Source organism: Peromyscus californicus, unplaced genomic scaffold (genome assembly GCF_007827085.1).
Source record: "Peromyscus californicus insignis strain IS unplaced genomic scaffold, ASM782708v3 Scaffold_4__1_contigs__length_199733344, whole genome shotgun sequence".
In the NCBI taxonomy this organism is placed as follows: Eukaryota; Metazoa; Chordata; class Mammalia; order Rodentia; family Cricetidae; genus Peromyscus; species Peromyscus californicus.
In genome coordinates, this window is record NW_026294562.1 from 37,198,491 (window position 1) to 37,212,414 (window position 13,924).

Below are 13,924 nucleotides of genomic sequence, written 5' to 3' on the forward strand. Positions count from 1 at the left end.
ACCCAGTGGTTCTGAGTATTCGCTGTTATTTATTCTGGTGGGATCTACCACAGGGGCAGGCAGTTGGAGGTGGAGGATGGGGACGCCTCCTTAGGATTCTCTTCTTACCCAGGACATCCCTTGGGAAACTCAGGGGGTGATAGTTTGGGTGGAAAGGGGTGTTACATAAATAAGCCAGGGACCATCTCTGTGTCGACTCTTAAGATGTGTACACACTGCCTTAGAATCAACACATGTCACCACACCAGCACACACCAAACTTGACTTTACACATTCAATTATTTGAAAATCAGCCCCAAATAGGTTTTTTTTTTTGAGCACTTAAGGGAATTTCTAATGAAAAATAAGTAATTCCCTATAATGATTTGAATAAATATGAGAAACAGAATAAAGTGATACAAACCTTAGTAATTTAGGATTTACTTTTCTGAAAGTGTGTTGACAAATATTAAGTGTTATATGTGTGTTTTGAACATGGTTACATATAAAACAAAACACATTCTAACAATAAATCTGATATCCCGTGCCCCATGTGGATTTAGACAGTGAGAATTTCATATTTTATTAAAAGAATTTAAAAATCATCAGTGCTTATGACATATATTAATAGTTATTACCAAAATCTCCATAGTATTTAAAGAGCTCATATTAAAATCACTTTTTTTTCTTTTTCTTTTTGAAAACAGAGTTTCTCTGTGTAACAGACCTGGATGTTCTGGAACTTGTTTTGTAGACCAGGCTGGCCTTGAACTCACAGAGATACACCTGCCTGAGCTTCCCTGAGTGCTGGGATTGAAGGTATATGCCACCAGCATCCAGAGGGCTCTCTTTTCTTGACCATCCTAAAATTTGTCAGTTTGAATTAATCTTCAAATTTTCAAGCAGGGAAGTTTATGAATAGACTCCCCAAGAAAGTTTTAAAACAGATAATTTTGTTTAGTTAGGACACAAATGTCTTCAACTTTCAGATATTTGAAAAAAATAACCTGACCAAACATAAAAAGTATTGTGGGTCAAATAATTTCTTAATAAAAATATTAATAGATCTATCAATTTTAAAATGAAATTTTGAAAGCATTAAAGACCATTTTTATTTTACAATTATAAAATAATGCATTTATGTAGTGGAAGAAGACTTCAAGGAAACTTTAGAAAGGAATTCAAACTACTTTAACCTCACAAATAAGAAATCTGCAGGTTAAGGAATTATTAATAAGTCTTTAAAATATGCCTTATTTGTAATCTCAAATGCACATTAGTTGTTTGATATATAACTTAATACTTAAAAGCATTGCAGCTGAATTATTTAATAATACTGCTAGAATGCTAACCCTCTTGTTAGCTATAACATACTCTACAGTTTTCAATTAAGAAGAAATCACTTGATAGGGATCTTCTGCCCTTTTTTTTTTGAGACAAGGTTTTACTTGGCTGTCCTGAAACTCTCTACATAGACCAGGCTGGCCTGGAACTCACAGAGATCTGCATGCCTCTGCCTCTGTGAATGCTGGGATTGAAGTTAGCCACTTGATAGTTTTAACCAGAATTTAAGGTGGACTAAGGAGCAATTTATTAAGTGTTTTAAATTATGTAGGCACTAACAGTATCTGCGAAGTGCTCATTGTGCAGTTCTGTGCATTAGTAGTCCCAAGCCAAGAACCTTACAGACCTCTGTGTGGCTGCGTCACATTTCCTGTGTGAAACTGAGCAACAACGATGGGTTTACAAAGACATCGTCTTCCTGTATTCCCTTTTCAGGAGCAGCTCCGGGGCTGCAGAGACGGCTCCGCTGTTAAAGCTGTTAAAGGCTGGGCTCTCAACCAAAGCGTCAGGAGCAGCTCAAACCCAGATTTCCAGCCTTCAGCACCTACTCTGCAGAGCTCCTGCACCCTCACTGCCCAGCTGTTTCCTACTGAGAAGGTAGAGCCTTGTAGTCATGAGGAGCTTACAGCCCTCCAGCTCTCTGACCCAGATTCCCCACGGTGCTGCAGAGCAACCTCACCTGTCACACACACACACACGCCCCACATACACACAAGCCTGAGCTCTGGCCACTCTTCTTCAGACGTTCCTGATTCCCCTGCAGGGCGGTGGCCCCTCACTGGAAGCCTCTGAATGGTCCCACTGGGAACGGCTTTTCCGCTCCTGCAGCCCGGTGACTCTCCTGCCTCTCCTCATCACACCTTTCTCCTGGATAAGGTGCCGTGGCCCCCAAAGCTCCACAGAGGAGAGCCCTTGCCTTCTACAAACAAGGAGAGGAGAGCCCTAGAAACAGAAGTATGTAAAGCTGTAACATCACTAATTATGGAGAGTGATGATGGTGATGATGACAGCCTGGGAGGGGACAGTTGTGGGGCTGTGGTACAAGCAGCGGACATGGTGGCTGTGGTGAAGAGACACGGAAGAAGAGGAGCAGCCACAGTAACTGCTGTTTATGTTCTTATTGCTAGGACATTCTGAAGGGGAACCTCAAGAGAGAATTACACTCAACACTTGGGGGAGAAAGCTGGGTGTGGTAGCACAAGTCTTTAATCTCAGCACTTGGGAGGCAGAGGCAGGCCCATCTCCAGGAGTTTGAGGCCAGCCTGGTCTACATAGTTCCAGGACAGCCAGGGCTACATGGTGAGATCCTGTCTCAAAACAAAACGACCTCTGGGGAAGAGTTAACACTGATATGTTGTTGTGCTGCATTAAAAAATACATGCTTTGTGCTCCTGGGAATTCAATCTCTCAGTTCATCGGCTTTCTTTTTTGGTTTTTTTCAAGATAGGTTTCTCTGTGTAACAGTCCTGGAACTCACTTTTTAGACCAGGCTGGCCTTGAACTCACTGAGATCCACCTGCCTCTGCCTTCCAAGTGCTGGAATTAAAGGCGTGTGCCACCACCACCTGGCTTCATCGGCTTTCTAAACATTAGAACCCCATAACCACAATTGAATAATCCTAATAAGTGAAAAGAAACCTTATATTTTGGTTTCTCCCCTCCGTGTGTGTGTGTGCGTGTGTGTGTGTGTGTGTGTGTGTGTGCGTGTGCGTGTGTGTGCGTGTGTGTGTGTGTGCTTTCCAACAAGCCCCTGGGCTCTGCCTATCTCTGCCTATCTCTACTTCCAATCTGTCTCCGGGAGTACTGAGGTAAGCACTGAGTACTGAGGTAAGCACTGAGGTGGGTGCCGGGGCTCCGAACTCAGGTCCTCACGCCTGTACAGCAAGCACTTTATCTACTGAGCCATCTTCCCAGTCCCAGACCTTGAATGTTGTGATCCAAGATTAAACACATCGTCCTGTAACTTCTCGTATACATTAACTGGGAGAAATGTCACTAAGCAATTTGGGTCTCCTCAGACTGGCCTGCTGACTGCTGTGATACACGCTCCAGGAATCCAGGCGCTCAGTGTGGCTGGAGAGCTTGAACACGGCACAGATGGAGTGAAAGTCCACCATGTGTAGGGTCACGCTGAATGAAGCAACACCCTGTAACAGTGAGCAGCAGCCAGTCAGGGGGAAGGGGCTGAGGTGGCAGCTCCCAGAGACACTCACCTGGTTGCAGTAATGCTTGATGAGGTTGAAGACGAAGCCCCTGTCCATGAGCGAGAGAAGGTCATACAAGAAGAAAGCCAGGCTGATGTTGATCTTTTCCGCCTGCTCACTCTCCTTTAAAACGGGCACAGAATCACAGATCATACTGTTTGGTCCTGGACAGGAGCTCCCAGGGCCCTGGTGTGGACCTTCTGAGAGGAAGATCCTAGTAAACTGGCCCACCACCCTTCTGGGTGACATTGAACATTTAGATGTATTTTTTCCCCCACTCATCTTATTTTGTACATATATAAGTATATAATCAACCCTATTCTATATGTGTAATTTGGGGCTTTGAAATTTTATTTATTTATTTGTTTTTTGTTTTTTAAGACAGGGTTTCTCTGTGTAGTTTTGGTGCCTGTCCTAGATCTTGCTCTGGAGACCAGGCTGGCCTCGAACTCACAGAGATCCGCCTGGCTCTGCCTCCCGAGTGCTGGGATTAAAGGCGTGCGCCACCACCGCCCGGCCCTGATAGATTTCAGAGTCACACTTGGGAGGGTGGATTCTTCCAAGAATTGAGGCCAGTCTATTTTTGTTTGTTTTTTTCAGATTTATGTATTTATTTATATTATTTCTCAGTGCTCTTATCTATAAGATTTACATAGTGAGTTCCAGGACAGTCAGAGCAACATAGCGAGACCATGACTCGAAAAAAAACCAGTAAATAAATCTGGACGACGTTCACTTATTTGTTGGTGGTGGTTAAGTGTGAAATACGGTGCACAGGTGGAGGTCAGGAGCAATGTGCAAGAGCTGGTTCTCCACTTCCACCGTGTAGGTTTGGGGGACTGGACTCAGGTCAGCGTGTGTGTGTGTGTGTGTGTGTGTGTGTGTGTGTGTGTGTGTGTGTAAAAACTTTGTGAAACGATTTCAAGTTATAGACTGGTACAATATCATACCAACTGATACTTGACATTTTGCAAACTTGGCATTATTATCATTCTGTCTACATAAAAAAATATTTTTTGAAACCCTTTCCAAGTAGGTAGTCAATATCCCTATTTACTCCGTAAGACTTCAGGCTGTGTCTCCCAAGAGAAAGTATTTTCTCTCATAAAATCATTTAAATGATAAACCACACTGTAATTTCTTTACGGCTATCCCCAGCCACACCTCACGGGCTGGTCCAGCGTATGTTAACTGTTGTTATATTTTAACTACTGTTTTCCAATGAGGCTTATTTTTCTCTGCTTATTAAACAACTTAGAAAGTGAAGACACACAGTTACCTTCTGGGGTTTCACTAAAAGGGCTGCTATCTCCGAGGTGACCACATTAACAATGGTCGTTATGTCATCTTTGAAGCGGTCAGAAAAACGCGTCCTCCGAAAACTGTCACGTTTATCCAGGTTGTGTACATACTGTGCCATGCTTTTCACCTATGGAGGAAGGGGACAATGTCAACACGGAGGCTGGTGACCTGCTTGTACACTGTGCCAAAGGGGAATGGCTTGAAAGAAGTCTCTTTCACAATGGACTTTCTGATACTTTATTGGTGATCCTGGTGCCCGAGCTGCCTCTGAACTACAAAATGCTTCTGACACACAGAATGGTTGCCATGGCGGCTGGAGGTGGCCAGAGTGTCCTCTTCTTGACCCCTCCTTAGGGGCTCCTTTCATGCTCCTGACAGAACCTGGAGCTTAGCCGTTAGGCCCAGTGTCAGGAGACACCCCCACCCCCAGCAGCCTACATCCTGGAAGACAGAGTGAGGCTGAGTTCCCAGAACCACACAGGTTGTTATAGTACATGACACAGGACACACAAAGGAACCATTTTATAATGCTGTCCGGATATAAAATCTTCTTTTCCTGAAACTTCAGTAAGGAGAAAAAGGGAGAAATGTCCCTTCTATATTGAGTTTAAAATCAAAATTGTTTTCCAGACGCAATTCTATAGTTCGCATGAAGTTAATTTCTGCTTCTAGAAATTAAAATTTAAACTATATTATGGGCTGATCAGGATTATGTTGGCTATCTAGAAATTTAATCATTATGTAGAACACTGCCTCTGGAGGATATAAATATATATTTTTGAGATGGGTCTCATTACAAGGTCCATGTTCGCTCAGCTTCTAGGGAAAATGATATTTTAAGTTTCTTAAGTCTAACTTATAGTCCACCAATCAATTAATCACTTAATAACTAGTATGATACTAGTTTAATTCCTACTATATTTTAAAATCTAGATCATGTAGAATTTTTGGGTTCTCCCTGGTCCAGGAGCTCCCAGGGTCAATATATTCCTTTGGCATCAGAAGTTGAGTCTTACAGTTGGGTGAGTTTGCTGAGAGCTATTTGGGCAGCCTGACTGGAAAGGCTGGGGTGCTGGTGATTGCTGACTGTCAACTTGACAGGATCAGAAATCACCCCGAGAGAAGCCGCGGGCATGATTGGGTCAACCGGAGTCGGGAAGTCCTGCCCCCTGTGAGCAGCACTACTCCATGGCTGGTTTCTAGGCTGAAGAAAAATGGAGAAAGGGAGGTGAGCAAAGAATTCCTGTCTGCTTCCTGACAGCGGAGGCTGGGTCCAGCCGCCTCAAGCTCCGCCACCAAGACCTCCCCGCCATGATGGACTGTATCCCTGAACTGTGAGCCAAAATAAACCCTCTCTTCCTTATTTTCCTCAGGACATTTTGTCACAGAAAAAGGCAAAGTATCCACTACACTGGGACTTCTCATGGCTGTGGGCTGACATCCTGAAATCGTGTTCATGAGTTTGTACAGGATAGTCAGAGCATGACAGCAGAAAGTGACTGTCAGCTGGGCCTGGCGGTACTTCCCTGTAATCCCAGCACTCAAGTGGAGGCTGCAGGAGAATTATTACCAGTCCAAGGTCTGACTGGTCTACACAGTAAGTTCCAGGTCAGCCAGAGCTATACAGTGAGACCCTGCCTCAAAACAAGCAAGCAAAAACATCAGCCAATTTAAAAAAAAAAAAAAAGCAAAAATATAAAATAAAATAAAAACCAAACAACAGAAAAGCGATTTCCTTGGAAGCTAACCCACCCACATTTTGCCCCATCCAGAGTCTTGGAAATTGGCTTCCACTCTGAAGAACAGCACAGGACCTTTTGTACACTAAGGGCAGAGTCTGTTTCTTGAGATGTAAAGCCGTCAAGACTGAGACAAAGTACAAGCACAGAGGAGGCAGCGCATGAGGGAAGGACAGAGGCAGCTTTCTGATCCATGTTTCACAGAATGCCCCCCTGAGTAGTTCATGCAACCCAAGCATGTCCAATCCAATGTAAGAACATGGCTTCTCCTAACCCAAGGGGACTGTCTAACCCAGGACACACAGACATACAGACAAATCCATATTCCCAAAGACCCACACCAGCACCATGAAGAGGACCTGAACAAGGGGTGGGAACAGGGCACCATTTTTTTGTTCAACAAAAGTATCTCTCTCACTACACTCCCAGCCAAGGACCAGGGAGGACAAGGCTTCTTTGTTCAGGTGACCCCAATCCTGATCCTCTGCTGGCTAACCCACCCTAGCGCCAGGCTGCTGAACTTATTGTTACATTCGGCTCCTGCCTGCTGAGTTTGGCCATCCCACAACCAAATAAATAATTCTCACAATACCGTACTACCCACTGATGGCCTCTGGCCAGACTGTCAGCAACCTGCCAGCTCTTGTATCCCTGGCTCTCCACAGAAGAATCCAGAAGAAATATCAGTGGGGCTCAGCCTATCATTTTTAGGGTTTGGTAAGGTAGAAAAACAATTTCTCCCACATTGGCCTCTGTGGCCCATTCTGAGAATGGACACCTTTCAGAACCCCCTCGTGCAGAATGGCATGTCCGGAGGAACTGGGTCACCTAGTTACCTCCGGGCCTCCGAGGGCGGAATCAGTGGTTTCTAGCCACACAGGGGTTCATTCATTAAAAGTGTGCAATGCACCCTAGAACCAAGTGTACCGGCTCCTGTGACAAAGCTATTGTTCATTAGCACCTGGTGGGCCAGCACAGCTGGAGGCGTCAAACTGCCCTCTGCTGCTTAAGCCCGGAGGAAGTTGTTCTTTTCAAGCGTTCTGAGCATCAGCCAGGTACGGATGCAACAATGCATGGAGGACGGAGGGCCCCATCTGGGTCTGAGATCAATGTTCTTTCCAGGTCCTCGACCACAGCCCTTCTCCATCTGCGAATGTTTAGGTGACTGTACACTGTAGCAATGGTCCCTCCCCTTCCATCCCTCAGCTTCGCGTTGTAATGGCGAATGGGAGGCTGTAGCCTGAGATCACTGGTGAAAGTTTCGGCCATTTGTCACCCCTACTGCTACAGAGTGGTCCTGTCATGTGGACCCCCTTCTCTGCCTCTAGATTTCTCCATGCCCCAACTGCTCTGTCCCCTCTCTGTGAGTCTTCAGAATGAACCTAGATAAACAAAGGATTCAGGCATCTGCAGCACCCCGAGTGCCTCACCAATCTTTATTGGCTCCTGTTAACATTGCAGACACTCTGGGGAGAGGCCTTGTGATACATCCTCCTCAGCACCTGAGACCCTGACAGAGTGCTCCAGTCTGTAGAGCCCTGTGTATCTGCTGTATTGGTGGATCTGCATTGGGACCAACCCGACTCAAGTGCTTCGATCCATGTGAGCTTTCGTAAACTACGTCATCTGTGTCACACAAGGGGGTCCTAGAGATAGGAGACGGGGGTAGTCACTGTATGTGTCTCTCTCCCTTGGGTCAAACAAATCTTAGTAAGAAACATGACAGATCGGAAGCAACTTACACCCTTTCTGTGCTTCTTAGCCCCCTGTAGTTACGGGCAATGAAGCGGTACTGCCAAAGCCCTAGAGAGACCTGGAGGCCCTTCTCTGGCCACCACTCTTCCCTAACCCCACCTGCAAACTCAGAATCATAAGAACCCTGACTCAAGGCTCTAGGAAGATTAAAGGGAACAGTGCCTGGCATACATACAGTAAGATGCTCAATTTACTTCAGATGTTATTTTTCTCTTTTAAGGGGTGCCAGCTGCTACTGGGATTATATGAAGGACAGAGTCATTGTTATACCTTACACGAACTTGTCTTTAAAATGGAGCTATAAGATCTCTGTCGAACCACTCAGGCTGAGCTCATGATAATGGGGAACCAAATATCCACCATCCCACACAGCACTAACAGGACTCCTGAGCAGGATAGGTTAGTCCATTGTCAGTTAGTATGATGGACTGAGAAGATGTCTTGAAAGTCCAAGCTTCTCAAAGAGGCAAAATAGTGACTAGGAAGAACATGTACCTGAGCATCAGAGAATGAGGCTCCACCCACCCCTGGCTGAGCAGGCTGGCAAATCTCTGTAGCCCTGGTGTGTGCAATGGGGATAAGCAGGGGTCTCACAGGGTTTCAAGGATGAATTCTGTTGTAGAATATTTTAAGATGTGTTACTTGTTTATGTTGTACTTGTTTAACTCAGTTAAGCTGTGTTACTTTGCCTGTCTAAAACACCTGATGGTCTAATAAAGAACTTAATGGTCAATAGCAAGGCAGGAAAAAGGATGGGTAGCGCTGGCAGAGAGAATATATAGGAGAAATCTGGGAGGAGAGGAAGAAGGAGCCAAAGAAGAGGAGCAAGAAAAGAAGAGGCCAGCCACCCAGCCACCCAGCAAGCCACAGAGTGAGAGTAAGATTTACGTAAGTAAGAAAACAATAAATGCCCAGAGGCATAAGGGTGATGGAATAATTTAAGAAAAGCTGGCTAGAAACAAGCCAAGCTAAGGCTGGGCATTTATAATTAAGAATAAGCCTCTGCCGGGCGGTGGTGGCGCACGCCTTTAATCCCAGCACTCGGGAGGCAGAGGCAGGGGGATCTCTGCGAGTTCGAAGCCAGCCTGGGCTACCAAGTGAGTTCCAGGAAAGGCGCAAAGCTACACAGAGAAACCCTGTCTCGAAAAACCTAAAAAAAAAAAAAAAGAATAAGCCTCTGTGTGTGATTTATTTGGGAGCTGGGTGGTGGGCCCCCCAAAAGAGAAAGAGAAAAAGAGCAACAACAAACAACAGATTCGAGAGCCTGCAGAGTTGCTACTGGAGCCTTGAGTAGTTGGGCTTGAGTTGGTTCCTCAGGGACTTGTGCGCTTTCCCAGCAAGCATGGTGCTGCCCGAGATCTAAGAGCAGTTAGATGAAGGGTGAGTGCAAATGTGTGAGTTCATAACCGAGACACCTTTAATTAAGGCAGATCTAGTTTTTACTTCTTTAATCAGCAACTTTGGCTTAAAATTCGGGATTATTTTATGAATTATGTAGAGATGGATCATGGGCCAGCAGATAAAGGGAAGCTGGATGTCGGGCGAGACCGCAACAGAAGCAGGACCTACCAGACAAGGTTTGTTTGGTTTTTCAAACACTTCCTGTGCCTCAAGGAAAAGAGGGGAGTGAGTTTTGTTGCCGGTCCATTTTGTGCCAGACCACAGAGCTCATGTATACCCTGATGATGCTATTAGCCAAAGGCTGGCAAGCTGTGGCCATAAGCCTTAACCAGCTTGGTTTGTAGACTAAGATCTGCTTTTGAACTGGTCAAACCCCCAGAGCCCTTTAGCTATGGTTAGGACTCACAAAGTAGAGGTGGTGGGGACTAGTCTACTGCAGGTGCGCCCTGAGATCACCTGGGACGACAGGTCAGTGCATGGTGTTTCCTCCACTCCCACAGGGAAAGGATCTGAAGAATCTCATTGGTTCTGTCGGACACTCCTGTGTGATGCTGGGGTCTGCATCCGGGCACTGGCACCGTTCTCAGACAGGCCTGGGGATGCTCAGACTCTTTCTGTAGTAAGCAGCTAGATTCTTAACTTGAGGGCACAGCATGCCCTTCTTCCTCCCCATGTGCGGTTACCTTCATTTCCTTTGACCCTATTCCTCTTTCTGTCTGATTGCTCAGTATTGCTGCTTTCTCAACCTTGGATTTACATTGAGAAAACAAAAAATTCTACTCCCCTTTCTTAAAAATACTGTTCACTTAATGTTAGAGGGAGGAACCCAATACATAAAGCAACACCACCCATGTCCCAGTCGTTCCTCATCTGTGACTTTACACCTTTTCTATTTAATATCACTTCACTCTGCATCTCCAGTTAGCAACACTGGAAAAATACTGTGTTGGGGATAGAGGCTGCTAATAGAATGCTTGCTTAGCATGCGCCAGACCCCAAGTTTAATCCTCATTACAATAAAATAAAAAGACCCACAATAAAAAGAAGGCGGAGTCTGCTTATAATCTTTGTGTGGGGGTACGTATGGTGGGTGTGGCCTGTGCATGTGAGAGTGTGGCTGCATGTGCACATACCCCACACATGTGGGGACTAAGAAGGGCTTTGGATGTCTGCTGCTGCTGCTCCCCACCTTATTACGTTGAGACTCCTGCTGACCCGAAGGTTGCAATCTGGCTAGGCTGGCTGGCCAGTGAGCTCTTGTCTACCTATCTCTGTCCTCCAGTGCTGGGGTCGCAGGCACACGCAGCCATCCTAGTCTGGTACGTGGGCCCTGAGGATCCGAACTCAGGTTCTTATCTCACGGAGCAAGTGCTCTGAGTCACTGAGTCCTCTCCCCAGCCTCTGTTCTTAATGGTTTTTATGACTGAATCTCTTCACATTCATTAGGACTGAAATACAAGGAGGTATCAGTAGTATTCTTATTTTAAAATGGAGGAACTATAAACGTACCTTTCACTGTTTTGCTGGGAGACGGACAGCAGTGGTAGGGTAAACATATATACAGATTTCATACTCTTGCCAACCAATATTAGTGTAGTTGGTTATTGTTTGCACCATATCAAATAGCTTGCTGAGGCTAAAGACAGAATAATGAAGAGAGACCAAATCCTAGACATCCATAGGTGAGACAGGAAAAACAGTGACAGATTGTGTAAAGTGACAGTAGGGGATGAAGGGGTCTGCAAGAGGAGAAAATAAAGTGGGACACTTACCCCAGGATAAGGTGGGCAGAGAAGAGCTCTGTACGTGGTGACATTTAAGCTGGAGCCAGATGAGCAGCAAGTGTGTTAGGGATAGGTAGTAAAAGGTGGTTTGTGAGAGGGAATTTAAAAAAAGCTTGCCGGGCGGTGGTGGCGCACGCCTTTAATCCCAGCACTCGGGAGGCAGGAGGATCTCTGTGAGTTCAAGGCCAGTTGGTCTACAGAGTGAGTTCCAGGACAGGCACCAAAACTACACAGAGGAACCCTGTCTCGAGAATCCAAAAAAAAAAAAAAAAAAAAAGCTTTAGGTTAAAAAAGCCAGGCGTGATACTTTCCAGGAACTAAAAGAGGTACAGTGTGGCTGAATGAGGGGGCCATGGTATGAGACAGAGGTACACATTAGGACTACACAAGGGTATTTTAGCTATGATTTTTCTAAATGGCACTTTATTTCTAGCATCCTGGAAACCATGAAGAGATTGGCACAGTCTGGATAACGTCGGCTGCCAGGGGCCGGAGGGATGGGCTAAGGACAAAAAGAACACAGGAGGAAGACAAAGGAAGATGTTGCAAGAGGCACATGAGAAATGATGGTGGCTTGACCAGGTGGGAGGCATGAGCAGACACAGAAGTGGGCCTTGATTTTCAAGGCAGAGGCAATGAGGTTTGGTGGGGATGGGTGGAGGGGGAAGGAGCATTGCATGTCAAGGAACAATCCGAGGTTTACAGCCAGGCCCCGACACAGGAAACTGCCTTCCCGTGTGTGCTTTGCTTGCCTGACTGAGCACAGATACAAATTCAAGAACCTCACCAGAAGCTCAAAGAAGAACCAGGCGTACTTGAAGACCGTTTCTCTCACTAATCCAGTGCTGACCACCATCTGCAGGGCGAGCTCCTCATGGAAATGCTAAACACAAACAAACAAAAACCAGGTTGTGATGGCAAGGTTGGGACTCACTAAAACCCCTTTTCCTTCTTTGCTAACACAAGAGCTGGTTAGTTACAGAAGCTCGAGTCCAGGATACCCAGGCCATATGTGACAGGTGGCAACATCAGTGCTGAAATAACATGCAGGCAGGCAGAGGGTGGCACTGCAGCATACCCCAGTCTTGGAGTAACAGTTGCATTCTATGGCGAAGACCTCCTGGGTAGTGGGTGGTATGTGTTAGGGAGGAATGACTCTTGAAGTCCCACAGACCACGAAACACATTCCTCTCTCTATCCTTGGTTTGCTTATCCACAAGGCTAGCTTGTTGGTAGCGATGATTGTGGTGATATTGTGTTCCCCCAAATATCGTACACCCTAATAAACTTATCCCATGCATGGTGACTCACGCCTTTAATCCCAGGTAGTGACGGCAGAAAGCAGAAAGGTATATAAGGCGTGAAAACCAGGAACTAGAGCTGGTTAAGCTTTTAGGCTTTTGAGCTGAGATCCATTCAGATGAGGACTCAGAGGTTTCCAGTCTGAGGAAACAAGATCAGCTGAGGAACTGGCAAGGTGAGGTGGCTGTGGTTTGTTCTATCTCTCTGATCTTCTAGCATTCACCCCAATACCTGGCTCTGGGTTTGTTTATTAATAAGACTTTTTAAGATTCATGTTACAGACAGTACTCAAGTTTGAATGTGAATCAGAATCCCTCAGAGACTAAGTCATACTCAGCTAGCTGATGTTACCCTTAGAGTTCTCATTCAGAAGGTCTGGAGCAGGGGCTGAGAGTTTGCATTCTATCGAGTTTCCCAGGGGATGCTGAAGCTGCTGGTCCAGGGCCACACTCTGAGGACCACTGTCTGGATGATATCCAAATGCGTTCCAGGTTGGACAATTTCTCTTTACACAGTCCCACTATAGTTTCATGTGGGAAATGTGATGGATGGGTTTATGAGTGAATCTCTGCATTAACACACACACACACACACACACACACACACACACACACACACACACACACACTTGAAAAATTTTAAAGAGGACTGAGTGTGGTGGTGCACAACTTTAATTCCAGCACTGGGGCAGAGGCAGGCAGATCTCTATGAACTTGAGGCTAGCCTGGTCTACATAGTGAGTTCTAGTCCTAGCAGGGATACACAGTGAGATGCTGTCTCAAAACAAAACAAAACTGGACAGAGGCACAGTGGTATCTCCCTGTGTGGGGGAGAAGATGAAGTCCTGAGTGAAGGGGTAGTGTTGGTAAGAGTAAGGCCATGTCAAGAACTCCAATGCCTCAGACGCATATGGAACAGCAAGACCTCCACCTGGTCCAAGCACTGATACTGACAGTGTGTGCAGAAGGTACCAGCCAGTTTCCTCCTCCCTCATGACTGCAGCCTGAGACTGCGTCCCTACAGAGATTCCCTACTGCGGTAAACTAACCTGCCTCCTCCTTCGGCGTATGTAACAAACACACTTAGTCTGTAGGCCGCTAGTATGTCTCCATTA

At 45.8% G+C, this 13,924-nt stretch overlaps 1 protein-coding gene across 2 annotated transcripts in view; it reads right to left on the reverse strand.

Moving 5' to 3' along the window:
• The window catches only part of Dock8 (dedicator of cytokinesis 8), a 203,397-nt gene that overhangs the window by 54,112 nt on the left and 135,361 nt on the right, over nt 1–13,924 (reverse strand). For both annotated transcript variants that reach the window (XM_052712081.1, XM_052712082.1), the window contains 3 exons: nt 12,296–12,391; nt 4,807–4,956; nt 3,537–3,650 (listed from right to left, as the gene is read on the reverse strand). In XM_052712081.1, the coding sequence (XP_052568041.1) occupies nt 3,537–3,650; nt 4,807–4,956; nt 12,296–12,391 (360 nt within the window). The remainder of the gene's footprint in view (nt 1–3,536; nt 3,651–4,806; nt 4,957–12,295; nt 12,392–13,924) is intronic.